The sequence below is a fragment of the Homalodisca vitripennis genome, chromosome 3 (assembly GCF_021130785.1).
Source record: "Homalodisca vitripennis isolate AUS2020 chromosome 3, UT_GWSS_2.1, whole genome shotgun sequence".
Lineage (NCBI taxonomy): Eukaryota > Metazoa > Arthropoda > Insecta > Hemiptera > Cicadellidae > Homalodisca > Homalodisca vitripennis.
In genome coordinates this window covers 119,914,620-119,928,189 of record NC_060209.1, presented here as the reverse complement: position 1 = coordinate 119,928,189, position 13,570 = coordinate 119,914,620, and the positions used below count along the sequence as shown (strand labels likewise).

The 13,570-nt window shown below is 32.0% G+C and overlaps 1 protein-coding gene across 1 annotated transcript in view; it reads left to right on the top strand.

Moving 5' to 3' along the window:
• The window catches only part of LOC124357425 (apoptosis inhibitor 5), a 48,031-nt gene that overhangs the window by 21,117 nt on the left and 13,344 nt on the right, over positions 1-13,570 (top strand). The window contains exons 5-9 of the mRNA XM_046809227.1: positions 2,550-2,747; positions 6,983-7,177; positions 9,495-9,652; positions 11,265-11,484; positions 12,746-12,908. Coding sequence (XP_046665183.1) covers positions 2,550-2,747; positions 6,983-7,177; positions 9,495-9,652; positions 11,265-11,484; positions 12,746-12,908 — 934 coding nt within the window. The remainder of the gene's footprint in view (positions 1-2,549; positions 2,748-6,982; positions 7,178-9,494; positions 9,653-11,264; positions 11,485-12,745; positions 12,909-13,570) is intronic.

Sequence of the window (13,570 nt, the reverse complement as noted above, 5' to 3'; positions counted from 1 at the left end):
TAATTAAAGTCAAATATACTACATGTAAAAAAAAAACAATCCTCATTGTGGCAGGATTTGTGGTATGTGGTCTAAGCTAAACAGTGCAACGGGCAATAGTCGGGTTTGAGTTCTAATGCAGTGAAGATCATCTGTGGTCCAAAGACTGTGTTGTACATTTTTAAATGTCATACAGGAAAAAAGGAGTGTTTGCTAGAGTAGTACTATTAGATTAAATTTTGCAGTTTCTCAGATGGATGCTTTTGTAAAGGCTTACAAAGACAGCCTGTCAGGGATTAGGTTTCCCAGTGGTTTAGTGAGTTGAAGAACAGATGGGAGACCATGAAGTAGGGATGTGTCAAAAGAACTGGAACAGTTCCATTGGAATGTTCCAGAACTGGAACGGACCTGGAACAGTTCACTTCTTCGGAACTCCATGTTCCGTCGTAACAGGTTACATGCCTAGAAGTTCCAGGTGTTCTGGTTCTATTACGCTCGGAAATCCATGTTCCGTCAGAACGGTTTACTAAACATGCCAAAGTGGTTCCGGGCATTCTGGATCTGTTAAGCCGAACGACTAGGCCGGTAAATGTTACAGTTCCGCTCTGGATTCCAGGCAACCACAATATTTTCATGTGGCAAACTATACTTCAATATTTTTATTGATATGTTCAAATCATTATTAATTTATACGTTAACAACTAATATTTCATGTATAACTTTTAGTGTCCGTAGACTTAACATATGAACTATGTATACCAAATTACATTTTTGCACTGCTTTAGTTTAAGGCTCTCTCTAGCAATTAAAACATTTCTTTAATTTTAAACTAACTATTTTAATTTGGAATCAAAAGAAGTAATTGAGTAGTAAAGTTTTAATATATAAATAATGGAATTTCTTTTAACATATCTATTTTGCTTTTCAAGGTAACCTTCTAAATATGTAATTATGGTTCAATTTCATTCATCATATTTTATATAATTATTTTCAAATATGTGAATGACATTTGATTTCAGACATATTTCCTATTATGTTTGTTGTTGTTTGAGTTAAATTGTCTTTAATAAAATTGTTTAGTTTACTTTGATCACTTATACTGACAGTATAGGATGAATGGATTTAGAATTTAAATCGATATTTGCGAATATATAAGCATTCACAAGGTTAAACTTTTATGGAACTGTGTATCTATGATGCACGAAAACAACTTGAGCAGATAGACTCTGTGTTTAAAATTCAAATATCAGAACGTAGTGTTTTATTATACTGGAACGAAATCGGTCAGAAACTTATATAAGTAGACAAGCTCTGTCGAAACGGAACGCATAGAACTGGAACGGCCTGGTACACCTCTACATTGATGATATGGCTTTCATTAATTCCTTTTGCTATTTAGAATATTCATTATTATATTTTAAATAGAGCTAGAAGAAGAAAGAAAGAATTAGAAGGGTTATGTATCAATATTGAACTATAGCACCTGGTATCAAAATAGTCTGAAGACATTTGAGGCGGTGTTGCTATATAGCAGCTGACCACTAGGTGTTATCTGATGATGAGACGGATCACTAATTTTTCCTACTTGAAAAGCTGGCAACAGTGTTAGGCGCAGGGAGTACAGGGGGATTAAAATGGTACAGCCACCATTTGACTATTTTGGTGCGGGCTGCTCTAGTATATTCATGTAAGATCTTTGAATTTTTTGAACAATAAGGAAATTATTTAGAATATTATACAGTTGTGTGCAAGGGAATAAATAAACCTTATGAGTTTTTTGTGTGCAATATATGTTATGTTTGATACAAAGTTATTTTTAGAATAGTTGATAGAATTCAATTCAATAATAAAATGGTATTTAGATTATTAGAATTTAATATTTACTTTAGTTTAGAACTTTGTTTTTTTGAAGGAAGATTACATTTATGTAGTTTTTTATATCTGATATCGAGTTACTTTTATTACTGAGTGAAGTTTTTATTTCATATTACACAAATGTTTAATTTTACGTTGGTTTTGTAAATTTTTGGTTAAAAAGATGGAAATAAAAAACTATGTTATGATAATTTTTTATTTGTTTCAATATAACAGAAAAATTCCATATCTACTAAATTTGTGCTTTTTCTTTGTTTTTTGTTTTAATCTATGTCTTATGATTGTAAAAGATTGAAATCATACATATATGCTGTAATTAAACTTTAAAGGGCAATTTTGACCCCAAAAAACTATAATTCATCCTATTTTGTTATACTCTTTCTATAAAATTGTTAACAAACATGAACATTTTCTAGATTGTTATTTTACAATGATTTACCAATGCTTGAAAATTTACAAAAACAGCTCGATATTTTATGTATGGTAAACAGCCATAGGCCTGAAAAATTTAAACTCATAAGATTATATGATTGTGTACTATGTATGATCGAGAAATAGAGAAATAATGGTGACTTTTCCTTTTTAATCTGTGAGAGAATATCCACATCCCTTGATATCAGTTAACAACAAACTGAGAATTAATCCAAATAGTTAAGTCTGAAACTGGTTGTTATGGTAATGATTGTTGATTGCAGGACAATACTGCTGATGAGTTTGACGTGATGATGGATCTGCTGGGAGGGACACATCTGGCCAAGACTGTAGCAGGACAGAAGGAGTTGATTGAGATAGTGGCCGAGCAGGTGGAGCTGTCCCAGCCTTACAACCCAGCTGATGAAGAACAGACCGACAAGCTCGTGCATGGTCTCAAGAGAGCTCTACCTTTCTTCTCTGTATGTATTATTGTTCCACTGTTAATGTATTGTTCACAAATTTGCTTGAATTTAACCTGCTCTATAAATACAAATAATTTAATACTGTCTGGCTAATATTGTATTGTAATATTCTGTTAATAGTTACCAATGTGTTGATTTAATTTTTTGCTCTATAAATATGTAGTGTCTGCTGTATAAATTATGCTTAAAACTAATTTAAAAGCTGTTTACACATTCCATTGTTCATGATCAAGTCATTGAGTGCCACTGGTATTTTCTCTAAGTCATATGCATAACAATATTTTTGGAAAATAGCTGTTGTAGAATAACTATCCACCAGATTTTCATAATTTTGATGTTGTTTTTTTTTGTAATGAAATTAAGAATATGAGACATCGTTCGTTACAAAAAAAGATTTTTACTTTTTTATAAAATTGTAAGTTTGAACCTAATTTGAGTGTATACAGTATTTTTAAGATTTTTTCCTTTATACTACGATAAAGGCCATACAATTCTAAATAACGCCAATGTATAATATATGACTCTACAATAAAAACAAACATGTCATTATATGTATGAACAAAATGCTGTCCGGTACCGACGTTTTGTAAATTGTACTTTATTTATCAGAGTTTAGAAATTACATAGTAATACTGTAGTTTTCAAATACATCAAATAAAATATCAAGATAACACAAATAAATATGGTTAGTAAATGTAGACACAAATACTTGCTTACATTTCTTTTGTATGAGTGTCAGCAACGTTATAAAACCGAAATAACTCTATTATATTTACACTGAAAATTCACATTTTTCACTTAGACACAATTCAAATCACTACATTACTTTTATAAAGAAATACGGTAAAATACTGTATAAGTTACTATTTTAGTTTGTATTTACTCAAATTCTATGTTATCGGCACATAAACAACAAGAATGGCTGTTACGCAACACGGTACTCGTCCGCTACGTCATGACTGGTAGACAAAATCATCGCATAGGTACTTCGGTATTATCGCAACCCACTATTTTTGGACGAGTTTTTCTTATCTGGGATCAGAATAAACTTCATTATACATTCCTAATACTTTTCTTCTTCAATAATGAATCGAAAAATACTCGATGAATCATACTTCCTTTCGCCAAATCGCCTGCAAATAGGCCTAGACGGGTGACCCTTCAAGTAGGCCTAGACGCATGAATCATGTGTCACTTTCAAATAATAAAATGTTGTTCTTTTAGCTTTTTTTTTCATTGACTATCGTAATATCTTATAAACTTCAAAATAGGTTAAAAAAGTCTATTCTTTTTAATACTGTAATTTATTTTGTCCCTAAATTAGGAAAACTCGTCGAAAAATAGTAGTCTCCTGATAAGTACAGAAACAACGTATGTTTCACAGATTACAGAGTAGGGAAACAACATAAAATTCATATTTATCGATAGTTTGAAACCTAATGAAGATAGCTATCTGGTTATTTGGCCAAAATAACCTTGTCCTAAATAAAATATTATCGAAATACGAAACGTCAAAATTAGCGCCACTGGCACTTATGCACTTTTCTTACTGTCAAAATTAGTGGCACTCAAAGGGTTAAACCGTCCACAATAGCAAGTATAAATAATTGGTAATGACAGAAATATTCATTGAGCAGAATAAAATTACCACCACTAGGAAGGATAAACAATTCAATGGACACATGAACAAATCTCATGATTGAATTACTCTGATGAGAAAAACTCAAGAAATCCTATGTTTGACTATTATGACAGAATTACAGACATTGATATACTTAATTTTTATAGTTATAAAATGTCCATAATCCTATTATTCCTTCCAATAATCAGTCAACAGTAATAAACGTCATTCACTCTCTGAATTCTGCTGTTTCAAGGTCTTCCAATTGAAATTTGTCTAGAAGGCTCCAGGTAGGGGTGATGGGTATGTTTTAAAGCCACCAGAAACAATAGTAAATAATACATTTCATTCTTCAAAAAAGTACGGAAACTCGTGATTGGAATTAAATTAAGTTTTTTCTCAACTATGTAATAGATTTCCTCTTCTTCTATGTACAGAAATATCTATAAATAATCTGGTTTAACCCCTCTAGTGCCAGAACATAATGAAAGGTTTGTCTGAGAAATGCCAGAGATTTCTCTCAAGGTACTGCTGTAAAATTCCAAACCTATTCCATCAATTTTGTAACATTTGACTAAATCATCCGTGAAATCATAACAGTTTTAGATAGGCTCTTAGTTGTCTGTACAGATAAATGGTTTAATTTAAAACACACAGAACATGCATATGCTGCAAATATACTTATCTAAAAACTGTGGAACATTTTTTCCAGTTTTTTATGCAAAATAGCACTTGAAAAACCATTTACTGAAAACAGCTGTTACTAGTATGTACAACAACTAAAATTGTACACTTACACCATAAATGTTACTACCTAAAAAGCTGTAAAGATAACTCTACTTTTTCTCATAGGCCTGATCTAAACATGAGATACCTAAACACAGTTAATTATAAAATATACAGGTTATCAAAGAGTGACAATCTGAATAAGTGAACATTTGAATTGGAAAAAATGTATTTAGAAATAAAACTGTTAAGTACATTGGAAAATAATTAACAAATCTTATATTTAAATGTAATTTAACTTTAAAAATTAAAATATTACTTCCAGTACACATTTTTTCCAGTTTAACATGAGGAATAGTGGTTTGAAAAAACAATTCCACTATAAAACATAAAGTCAGTTGAAAGAGAAAGTGAAACTAATTACAAAAATAAAAAGTTTTAATATTTTCAAAACTTTGAAAGTTATGTTGCTACAGTAGAACCCCTCATATCCGGCCACCACGGGACCGAGCCCCTGGCCGGATAACGATTCGGCCGGATAAACCAACCTACAGTACACAGCACTTGACGAAACAAAACAATTGTACTGTACTGTACTAACCGCACTGGAAATAATCAACGAACTGTTTACAGGTTAAACCTATTAGCTCAACTGAGGACAACACAGGAAAATGTAAACAAATAGATACACAAAAATAACGCAAGAGTCGTGGGAGACTAGTGCGTGCAACTGCGCGCCTGCAAGCCGTGGTAAATAAATTTCGATATTGGCTTCCGGGAAGTGGCCGGATAAACCGAGGTGCGGTAAAACCGAGGCCGGATATGAGGGGTTCTACTGTATTTAGAAAGCTACATTTTCACTTTTTTGTTGTTTTACTAAATTTTAAATTAAACGTCTAATTAATCTTACAAAATTTGCTGTAATAACTTTTCTTGTATTTTGGCTCATTCTGATTGTTTATATACCAACAAATTTATAATGCTTCAAATAATTATCATGCTAGAATTTTTACCCTGAACATCCGTTTATACGGATGTTGGCACTAAAAGGGTTAAATTCATTTTGGATACCCCGGACTGCATACTAACAACAATTTAGTCTAAAACATACCCTGTCCAAGATTAAAATCTCTTGCGCTTTTCATGTAAAGGTACCAACGACACAGGATAAAAACATACATACATCAGTGTTAGCTTTTGCGAAATTATTATTGAACTACATGAAATAATGAAACTAGTTTATTCCACACAGGTGATTCCACCATTTCAAACCATAATAACGTACTTCACCAAGTATTTCAATTTCAATTTTTTAATTGCGCTAAAGTATTTGCGAATACAAAATGTATGTTTCTCTGTATTTATATTTTTTACAACTAACAAACTTTTATACTAAACATCTTTTTTCTGTTTAAATGCCTTATCACAATTTTTTTGTATCTTTAGTTACTAGTTATTTTAGATTTGTATTTTCTCAAAATCAGTATATTTTATAAGCATATAGCTCTACTGTTATCGTAATTATTGTGATAACTTTGTGAACAAACACTTTAATTTGAATTTTTTTAATATACCATTTATTTTTATCAAAACAAAATTATTTCTTTCTTTTTAGTTAAAATTATATCCAATACCTATGATTTGTATTGTGTTATATTTATGTTATTTTTTAATACACTTGTACTACACTTAAAAATGGTCTGACAATAAGTGAGGTGACTTACAGAGTGAGGATTAAAATTAATTAAAACAATATTATTTAAAATACTAATATACTCTGTGTTATGTAAAAAACTATGGGAAATATAACTGCTGATATGTTTGACATTATCAATATTTGCAAATTAACAAGCCAGACAAATAAATATTGTTATTTTTGTTTCAGTCGCAGGTTGATTCACAGAAATTCGTTGTGTACTTGTGTGAGCAAGTCTTACCCACTTTGCCAGTTATTTCTTCCTCAGACGAACGTTCTGCAACTCAGTTAGAAATCTTCAAGCTACTAGCAGAATTCTGTACTCATTGTAAAAGTTTACCTAATCCAGAAAGTCACACAACATCTATTATGGAAAAGCTAATTGTAAGTATTAAACATTATAGCTTATCTTAACTCTTGGATCCAAATCCTGCCTCCAAGGTGCCTTGTGGCCCTCTGCCCCTTTTACATTTCAGAAACACTAACAGGAGGGTGACTAGAGATTGAGTCTGCATGGCTTATGGTCATGTATGACCTTGTTAGGAAGTACAGATACAAAAACCATGAAATTATTTTTCTCTATATCTGAGAGACTAGTTGTGTCACAGATGAGACCTAGTCGATAGCTGAATTCATCCCAAACTAGTTTGCAAAAGGTGTTTTCTCAAACTGAGCTATAGCTGCAGCTGATATTCTGTTTTTAAGCTCATCAATATCACGAGTGAAGGGAGAAACGTAAACACTTTCTTGACACCGAAAACTCTCAGAAAAAAGTCAGGTGATCTAGAATTTCAAGATTAGCCTTGTATTGAAATGCTATGTGACAGACTGCAGGTACACTCAAAGTCAGTAATTGTAGAGACATTTAGTGGAGATTTTCTGAACACTAGACCATGTCTAGTATAGCTAGTGGTGTTTTTTTAGTTGCTGGATGATGTATTCAATAATATTATAAAGAGTTACACAGAAAAACAGGAAATTTCCACAATCCAATAAGACTAGAAGTGATAAAGGAAAGAAATGTAATTCATAGTAATTGAAGTCTTACAACTTTGCCATTTACGAAACATTGATGTAATTTATGCTCTTGAGTAAGCTTCACAAAACACACAACACAAATGAATAAATCTCACGATCTTTTGAGGACCAGGGAATGTTATCAAATTTTGATATCGCTCCGTCCTGTTGAAATCAGGTTTCTTGAACTTTTGGAAAGTTGTTCAATGCATGTGTAACAAAAGTTTGTAATATCTTCACATAATGATTGGCATTCACAGTTATTGTGTTTCCCTGTTCATTTGCAAAAAATAAGGCCCGATAATCCCATGTCAACACCACACCATACTGTTACTTTACTAGCCTGTAAAGGACGCTCTTGAACGTCATTAGGATTTGTTTGCCCAGTAAAGGTAGTTCTGTTTATTCACATAATATGTGAGATGAAAATGTGCCTCGTCTGACATCCACAATTTGTTTTTTAGAAATTCATTGCCATTTTTTATATTTGTTATCATTTGTTGACAGAATCCCAATTGTAACCGGGTAATCGTTATCCCTAGAATTCCAATCGTAATAGGTAATCGTTATCCCCCAATTGTTGCAACATCTATAGTTTGTACAGATAAAATTTTAAATTAAGATGAAGAATTTTGTTTACACTCTCCTGGGAATTTCCAACCACTGCTAATGCTTATGAATTGAACGCTGTGGGCTCTGTAAGACAAATTCCTGTACATCAATGTTGGCAGGAGAACGCACACATCTTTCGCTTTCTACTTCTTCTTCTTAAGTCAAATCCAGTCTCTTCAAAGTTTGTAATCCACAATTTTATCTTGCCTTTTGACAGAACAGTATCATGATGTCCTAAATTATTAAAAAGTCTAAACTCCCTCTGTGCCACAACCAAACTATCATTGTTTTTACTAAACATTTTTATAGATAACGCACGGTGTTGTCCGTTCCACTGATCCGTGGTTACTGAAATGGTTGACAGTTAACTGGTGATTTCTATTGTGTTACATTTAAATTGGCTCATTCTTTAACTGTTAGCACTCGCAGGGCGGGGCCCGCCTACTGCATAGCTGCAGCTTATTGCGTAAGAGATTGAATATTTACTTGAAAACTGATAAGAAATCGATCTTAACATATACATGATACATTTACTAATACATGATAGAATCAAAATAATTGACTTTGAGACAACTTTGAAAAAATGTAATTTTCAAATCAACCGTTTTGGTTTATTGCCGCTGTCGTCATGTGGATTGTAGTCTGATTACAGTTCTCTTTACCTTACTGACATGATTTATATTGGTTGACAATTAATGAAAGTTTATAGAAAAATGTACCATTTGCAGCAAAGTCTCAATAAAACAAAGTAGCAGAATGTATAAGTTTTTAGTAGAACAAAATAAATATTGATACATTTGGAATTGGTGCCATGTGGTAAATGATGGGATCAAGGACCTATGCATGTAAAGAGTTAGAGAGCGCACCACAGCATGAGAGTAAATGGTAATGGAATTTAGGTACTGACTTTTAACATGGCTTTCCACTAAATATTTTTTATTCTTCACTCTATGTCTTAAATTGAACACATAAAATTACAATGACTATTGTATTGTCCTGAAATTTTACAATTAAAAGTTTGATTATTTTGTTTGTTCGAATACACTACAATGTGTTTGCATTATGTTTACAGGCTTACATGCCGCTGCCACCAGACTCAGATGAATTACCCGAACCAAGTCTTGAATTCTCTTTTGTGGAATGTTTAATGTATGCACTACATAGAATTGCCAGACACTGCCCAGACATTATCACCAAAGATCCAGAGAAGTTAAAGGATTTTAGGCTAAGGTAAGCTAATATAACACTAATTTTATCTCAAATTAATTTGAGATTTTTTTGAATAAGTATTTCTTTTAAGGTCATTAGTGCATTCTTTATTTATTTAGTATTCATTGGCTGTGTGCTACATTTTGCTAGATTTTTTGGATAATATGGTTAAAAGCTTCACATTGGCTAGCAGCTGTCACAATATTATATCACCAAACATGTAGGGGTGGAAACCAAAGATAACTAAGGATGCTCAAATATCACCGTGCATAGTAAATATCAACTGTGGAAAATTTATCTTTTCCTTTTGTATGTAATTATTGGAATACAGTTTTGCCCAAATTTGTATTTAAAAACTCGAAAATCTGTAATTTTTAGTCACAACAGTGTCCTTATCAAAAAGGTGTTATAAAATATTAGTATTAGCTAATCTGACCTACATGTATTTTTATAAAATAAAAGGTCAGAGGTTTTTATATTCAAGTTTTCAGAAAGATGCCTTTAAGATAATTTTCGTAAGGTTTGAGGCACTAATAGAATGTAAGAAGTGAGTTGAATAAGTAATAACCTGTCAATAGAGACATTTCATAATCATCTTTCTGTACTTATACAATTACAGTGTTCCAATAGCAACACAATGGTGAAGGATAAAACAGAATTTCAGACATTTACTATTGTGTAATATTACTAAACTGAAACATCACATTTCTAGTCCTGGTATATGTCCTCTTCTTGTGGTGTTCTAACGTGAGACGTGCGGCTAACCTTTGTGATATTTGCCAAATTAATACTCAACAATAGAAAAGTTTTACATGCAAAATAGTACACTTCACTTTTATTTAGTTACTGTGATGTGTGTTGCAGCAGTGTTTCTATATTTTTAATGGTATTTTGTATTTGTTTTTTTTTCTGTATTTGATAAAAAGTTTCAGGTATATGTTTGAGCTTTGGTAAGTGATATTGGCATGTTAACATGAGGTTGCTTGACCTTATGACAAATTTTGACCCCTAACAAGAGGATAAAAACCAGTTCTGGAAACATAGTTTTATAGACTTTGCTACATATTATGTTGGAAAATGTCTGAAATCGTGTAACCTTTACAAATCTTCATTGTTGATTATATGCTTTCAAAAAAGAGATTAGAGAAGTATATTTGGCCGGAAAGGTTAAGGTAAATTGATAAAGAACCAGATAGTAAATGAAGCTTTGAAAAAGTCACACAATAAATAAACATTATTATTTCATAAATAATTATGGCTTAGTGAAAGCAGTTACAATTCCTTATAAAGTAGTTTAAACCATTACCTATTTAGTTGATGGATGTCAAATATTGTAAACAATTTTAACAGGAGAATGATTTGTTTGAAAGTGATTTTGAGTATGATGGCTGGGGAAGTAGGTGGTTTTGTCTGTTGGTATCTACACTGACATACATTCCACTTGTATGAGTTTGAAACCGTTGAGTTGTTACCACATTATTCATTAGTGAATCATTCTCCAATCTTACTGCAAAGGTATTAATGCATGACCTTTTTATTATAATTCAGTACACGCCTTTATTTTTAAAATTTAAATTTTATTTCGCAACAGATTATATTTTAAGTCATTGAATGATGGTTGTTTTATTGTCAGGCTTCAGTATTTCGCACGAGGGATCCAAGGATACATAAAGAAACTCAGAGAGGCACTCCAGGGAAAATCAGGAGATGATCTTAAAACAGAAGAAAACAAGATTAGAGTAGTAGCCTTAAAAACAACTTCAAACATAAACACACTGATAAAGGATCTATTCCATTCCCCTCCAAGCTTCAAGAGTAACATTCATCTTTCTTGGAGGCCCACCCAACTGACTGTAAGTTATAATGGATCGCAGCAAGCACTTGTTGAATCTTATTCCAGCAACATGTGTGTTTTTTTGTCTCAATATGCCTAGATGTTGTTTGACTGTAGAGCCCCTGCATTAGCAATTTAAATGGCTAACATTACAGTATTCTATTGAGATCATTGTAGTTTAAATTAGAAGTGTTGTAACTAATTTTGAGGTTCACTTTTTTTCAAAACTAAATTAAATCTACAATTGATGGCCATTATTTTTTTAAGCTGGCACAATTTCTCTTTTTTTCTGGGAGAATTTCTTTGCCATATAGTTGTCCATCAATAATTAAATGAAGTAGTATAAACTTGAAATTTTGCATTGAAACTAAGTGAAGCTTGTTTTGAGACACATTTTATATTCAAAAACTTACATGGTTTTTTAGGACAAAAACTATTTTAGTTTGTTTTATTAATGACTACTAAAATACACATAATTTTGTACATTTTTTGTACAAACCAGAGATTTGAAAAGTAAAAACTAAGTAAAGCATTTTGACTGTAAACATCTAAAATTTATGTTTATGATTTTTCCTTAGTCTTAGTTAGTGGCAAGAAAAGCTGATGAGGCATATCAAATAATAAATTAACATTATATATATCCAAAAGGTTAATAAATATTATATCCTACCAATAAATCAATCCAGTAACTGAATGAATTCCTGTATACAGGCGTAGAACAACACTTGTTTTCAAGAAACCCCTTACTTGAGGGTAGTTGTCATGCTTCCTCCAAGTTTTATGAAGATTGCAATTAGCTCACAGTGAGAGAGATCCACCTGCAGCCTTAATGAGTTCAAGAATTTAATATACACTTTTTGTTGATAAAACTTAGTACAAGAAATATGCATTAATTTTGCAATGTTTTAAGACAATGTGGTAAAATTTCATCTTCTTGTGGTAAAAATGAATCACAACTAATAGCCGACGCAAGCCCCTCATCTTGAGAACCACTGCATTGCAGCATTTGGTAGTTGTAATAATTTGAAAGTTGTATTACTGACTGCATGGCTATTCACAAATTTAAACATAAATTTATTCATTGTAAACTGTCTTCATTTCATGTTTTATATTTTATCTGTAGTAAACTGAATGGAATCAATTTTTTTATCTATTTTTCACGCTAAACATAGCAGGTTGTAGCGGAATGAAAGGTTTTAAAACCTTTTAAGTGTAATAATGTACATAGTTTTTATTTTATGAGAACTTTCACATTTTAAATAAAGATCGAATGTTTTCAGAATAAGAATAACAATGGAGAATCAGCTGGTCAAAAGCGTCACACTCCGATAACATTCGGTGATGATTCCGGAGCTTTGCACAAACACAGTCGGACAGAGGCGAGACCCAGAGAGTTGTACCAACCTCCCAGTGGAAAATACAGCAAAAATGTCTCTAGTTATTGTAAGTAAGGTTCAACTAGTTGTTTAGGGGATATGAGATATTTAACCCTTTAATGTGGGCTTTCCTGGAGCCCACCAACTGCCTGCTGCTTTAGTTTTATGTGCTAATGATCATAGATTGCTATATTTTAATTATAATTACATTATGTACCTCTTGTAAATATTGTAACAAATTTTATTTTATTAATTTATCTTAAATCTAATAAAAACAGTTGTTTAGGTTATAATATTAATTAATATTGAATATTATTCATATCAAGATGAAAAATTACCAGTCAAAAATTTGATTTGGTGTGATAGTTCTTGAAGCAGGTCCCACACACTTTGCAGCCTGACAATCAGGGCACCAAAATCTTGTTTCTTTCCTTTTTCCTTGTTTGGAACATACCACACAAACTCTGTATGGCTTGGATTTCTTTTCTGTAGGTGGTATATTTTCGATGAAATGCCTCTCAACTAGGCGTTTTGGTTTAGGCTCAATGGAAGGGCGCCCATAGACTGGCCTTGACTTCTAAGCCATACTTTTCAATAAGACCCTTGATTAGTTCTAGTCTTACAGAAATATTTAGGTTATATATTTAGAAAAAACTTAGGTCCTGGTTGCCCAGTAAAAACTTCTCTTTCAGGAATGTAACCCTCCATGGTTTCCCAAATCATTGAGGG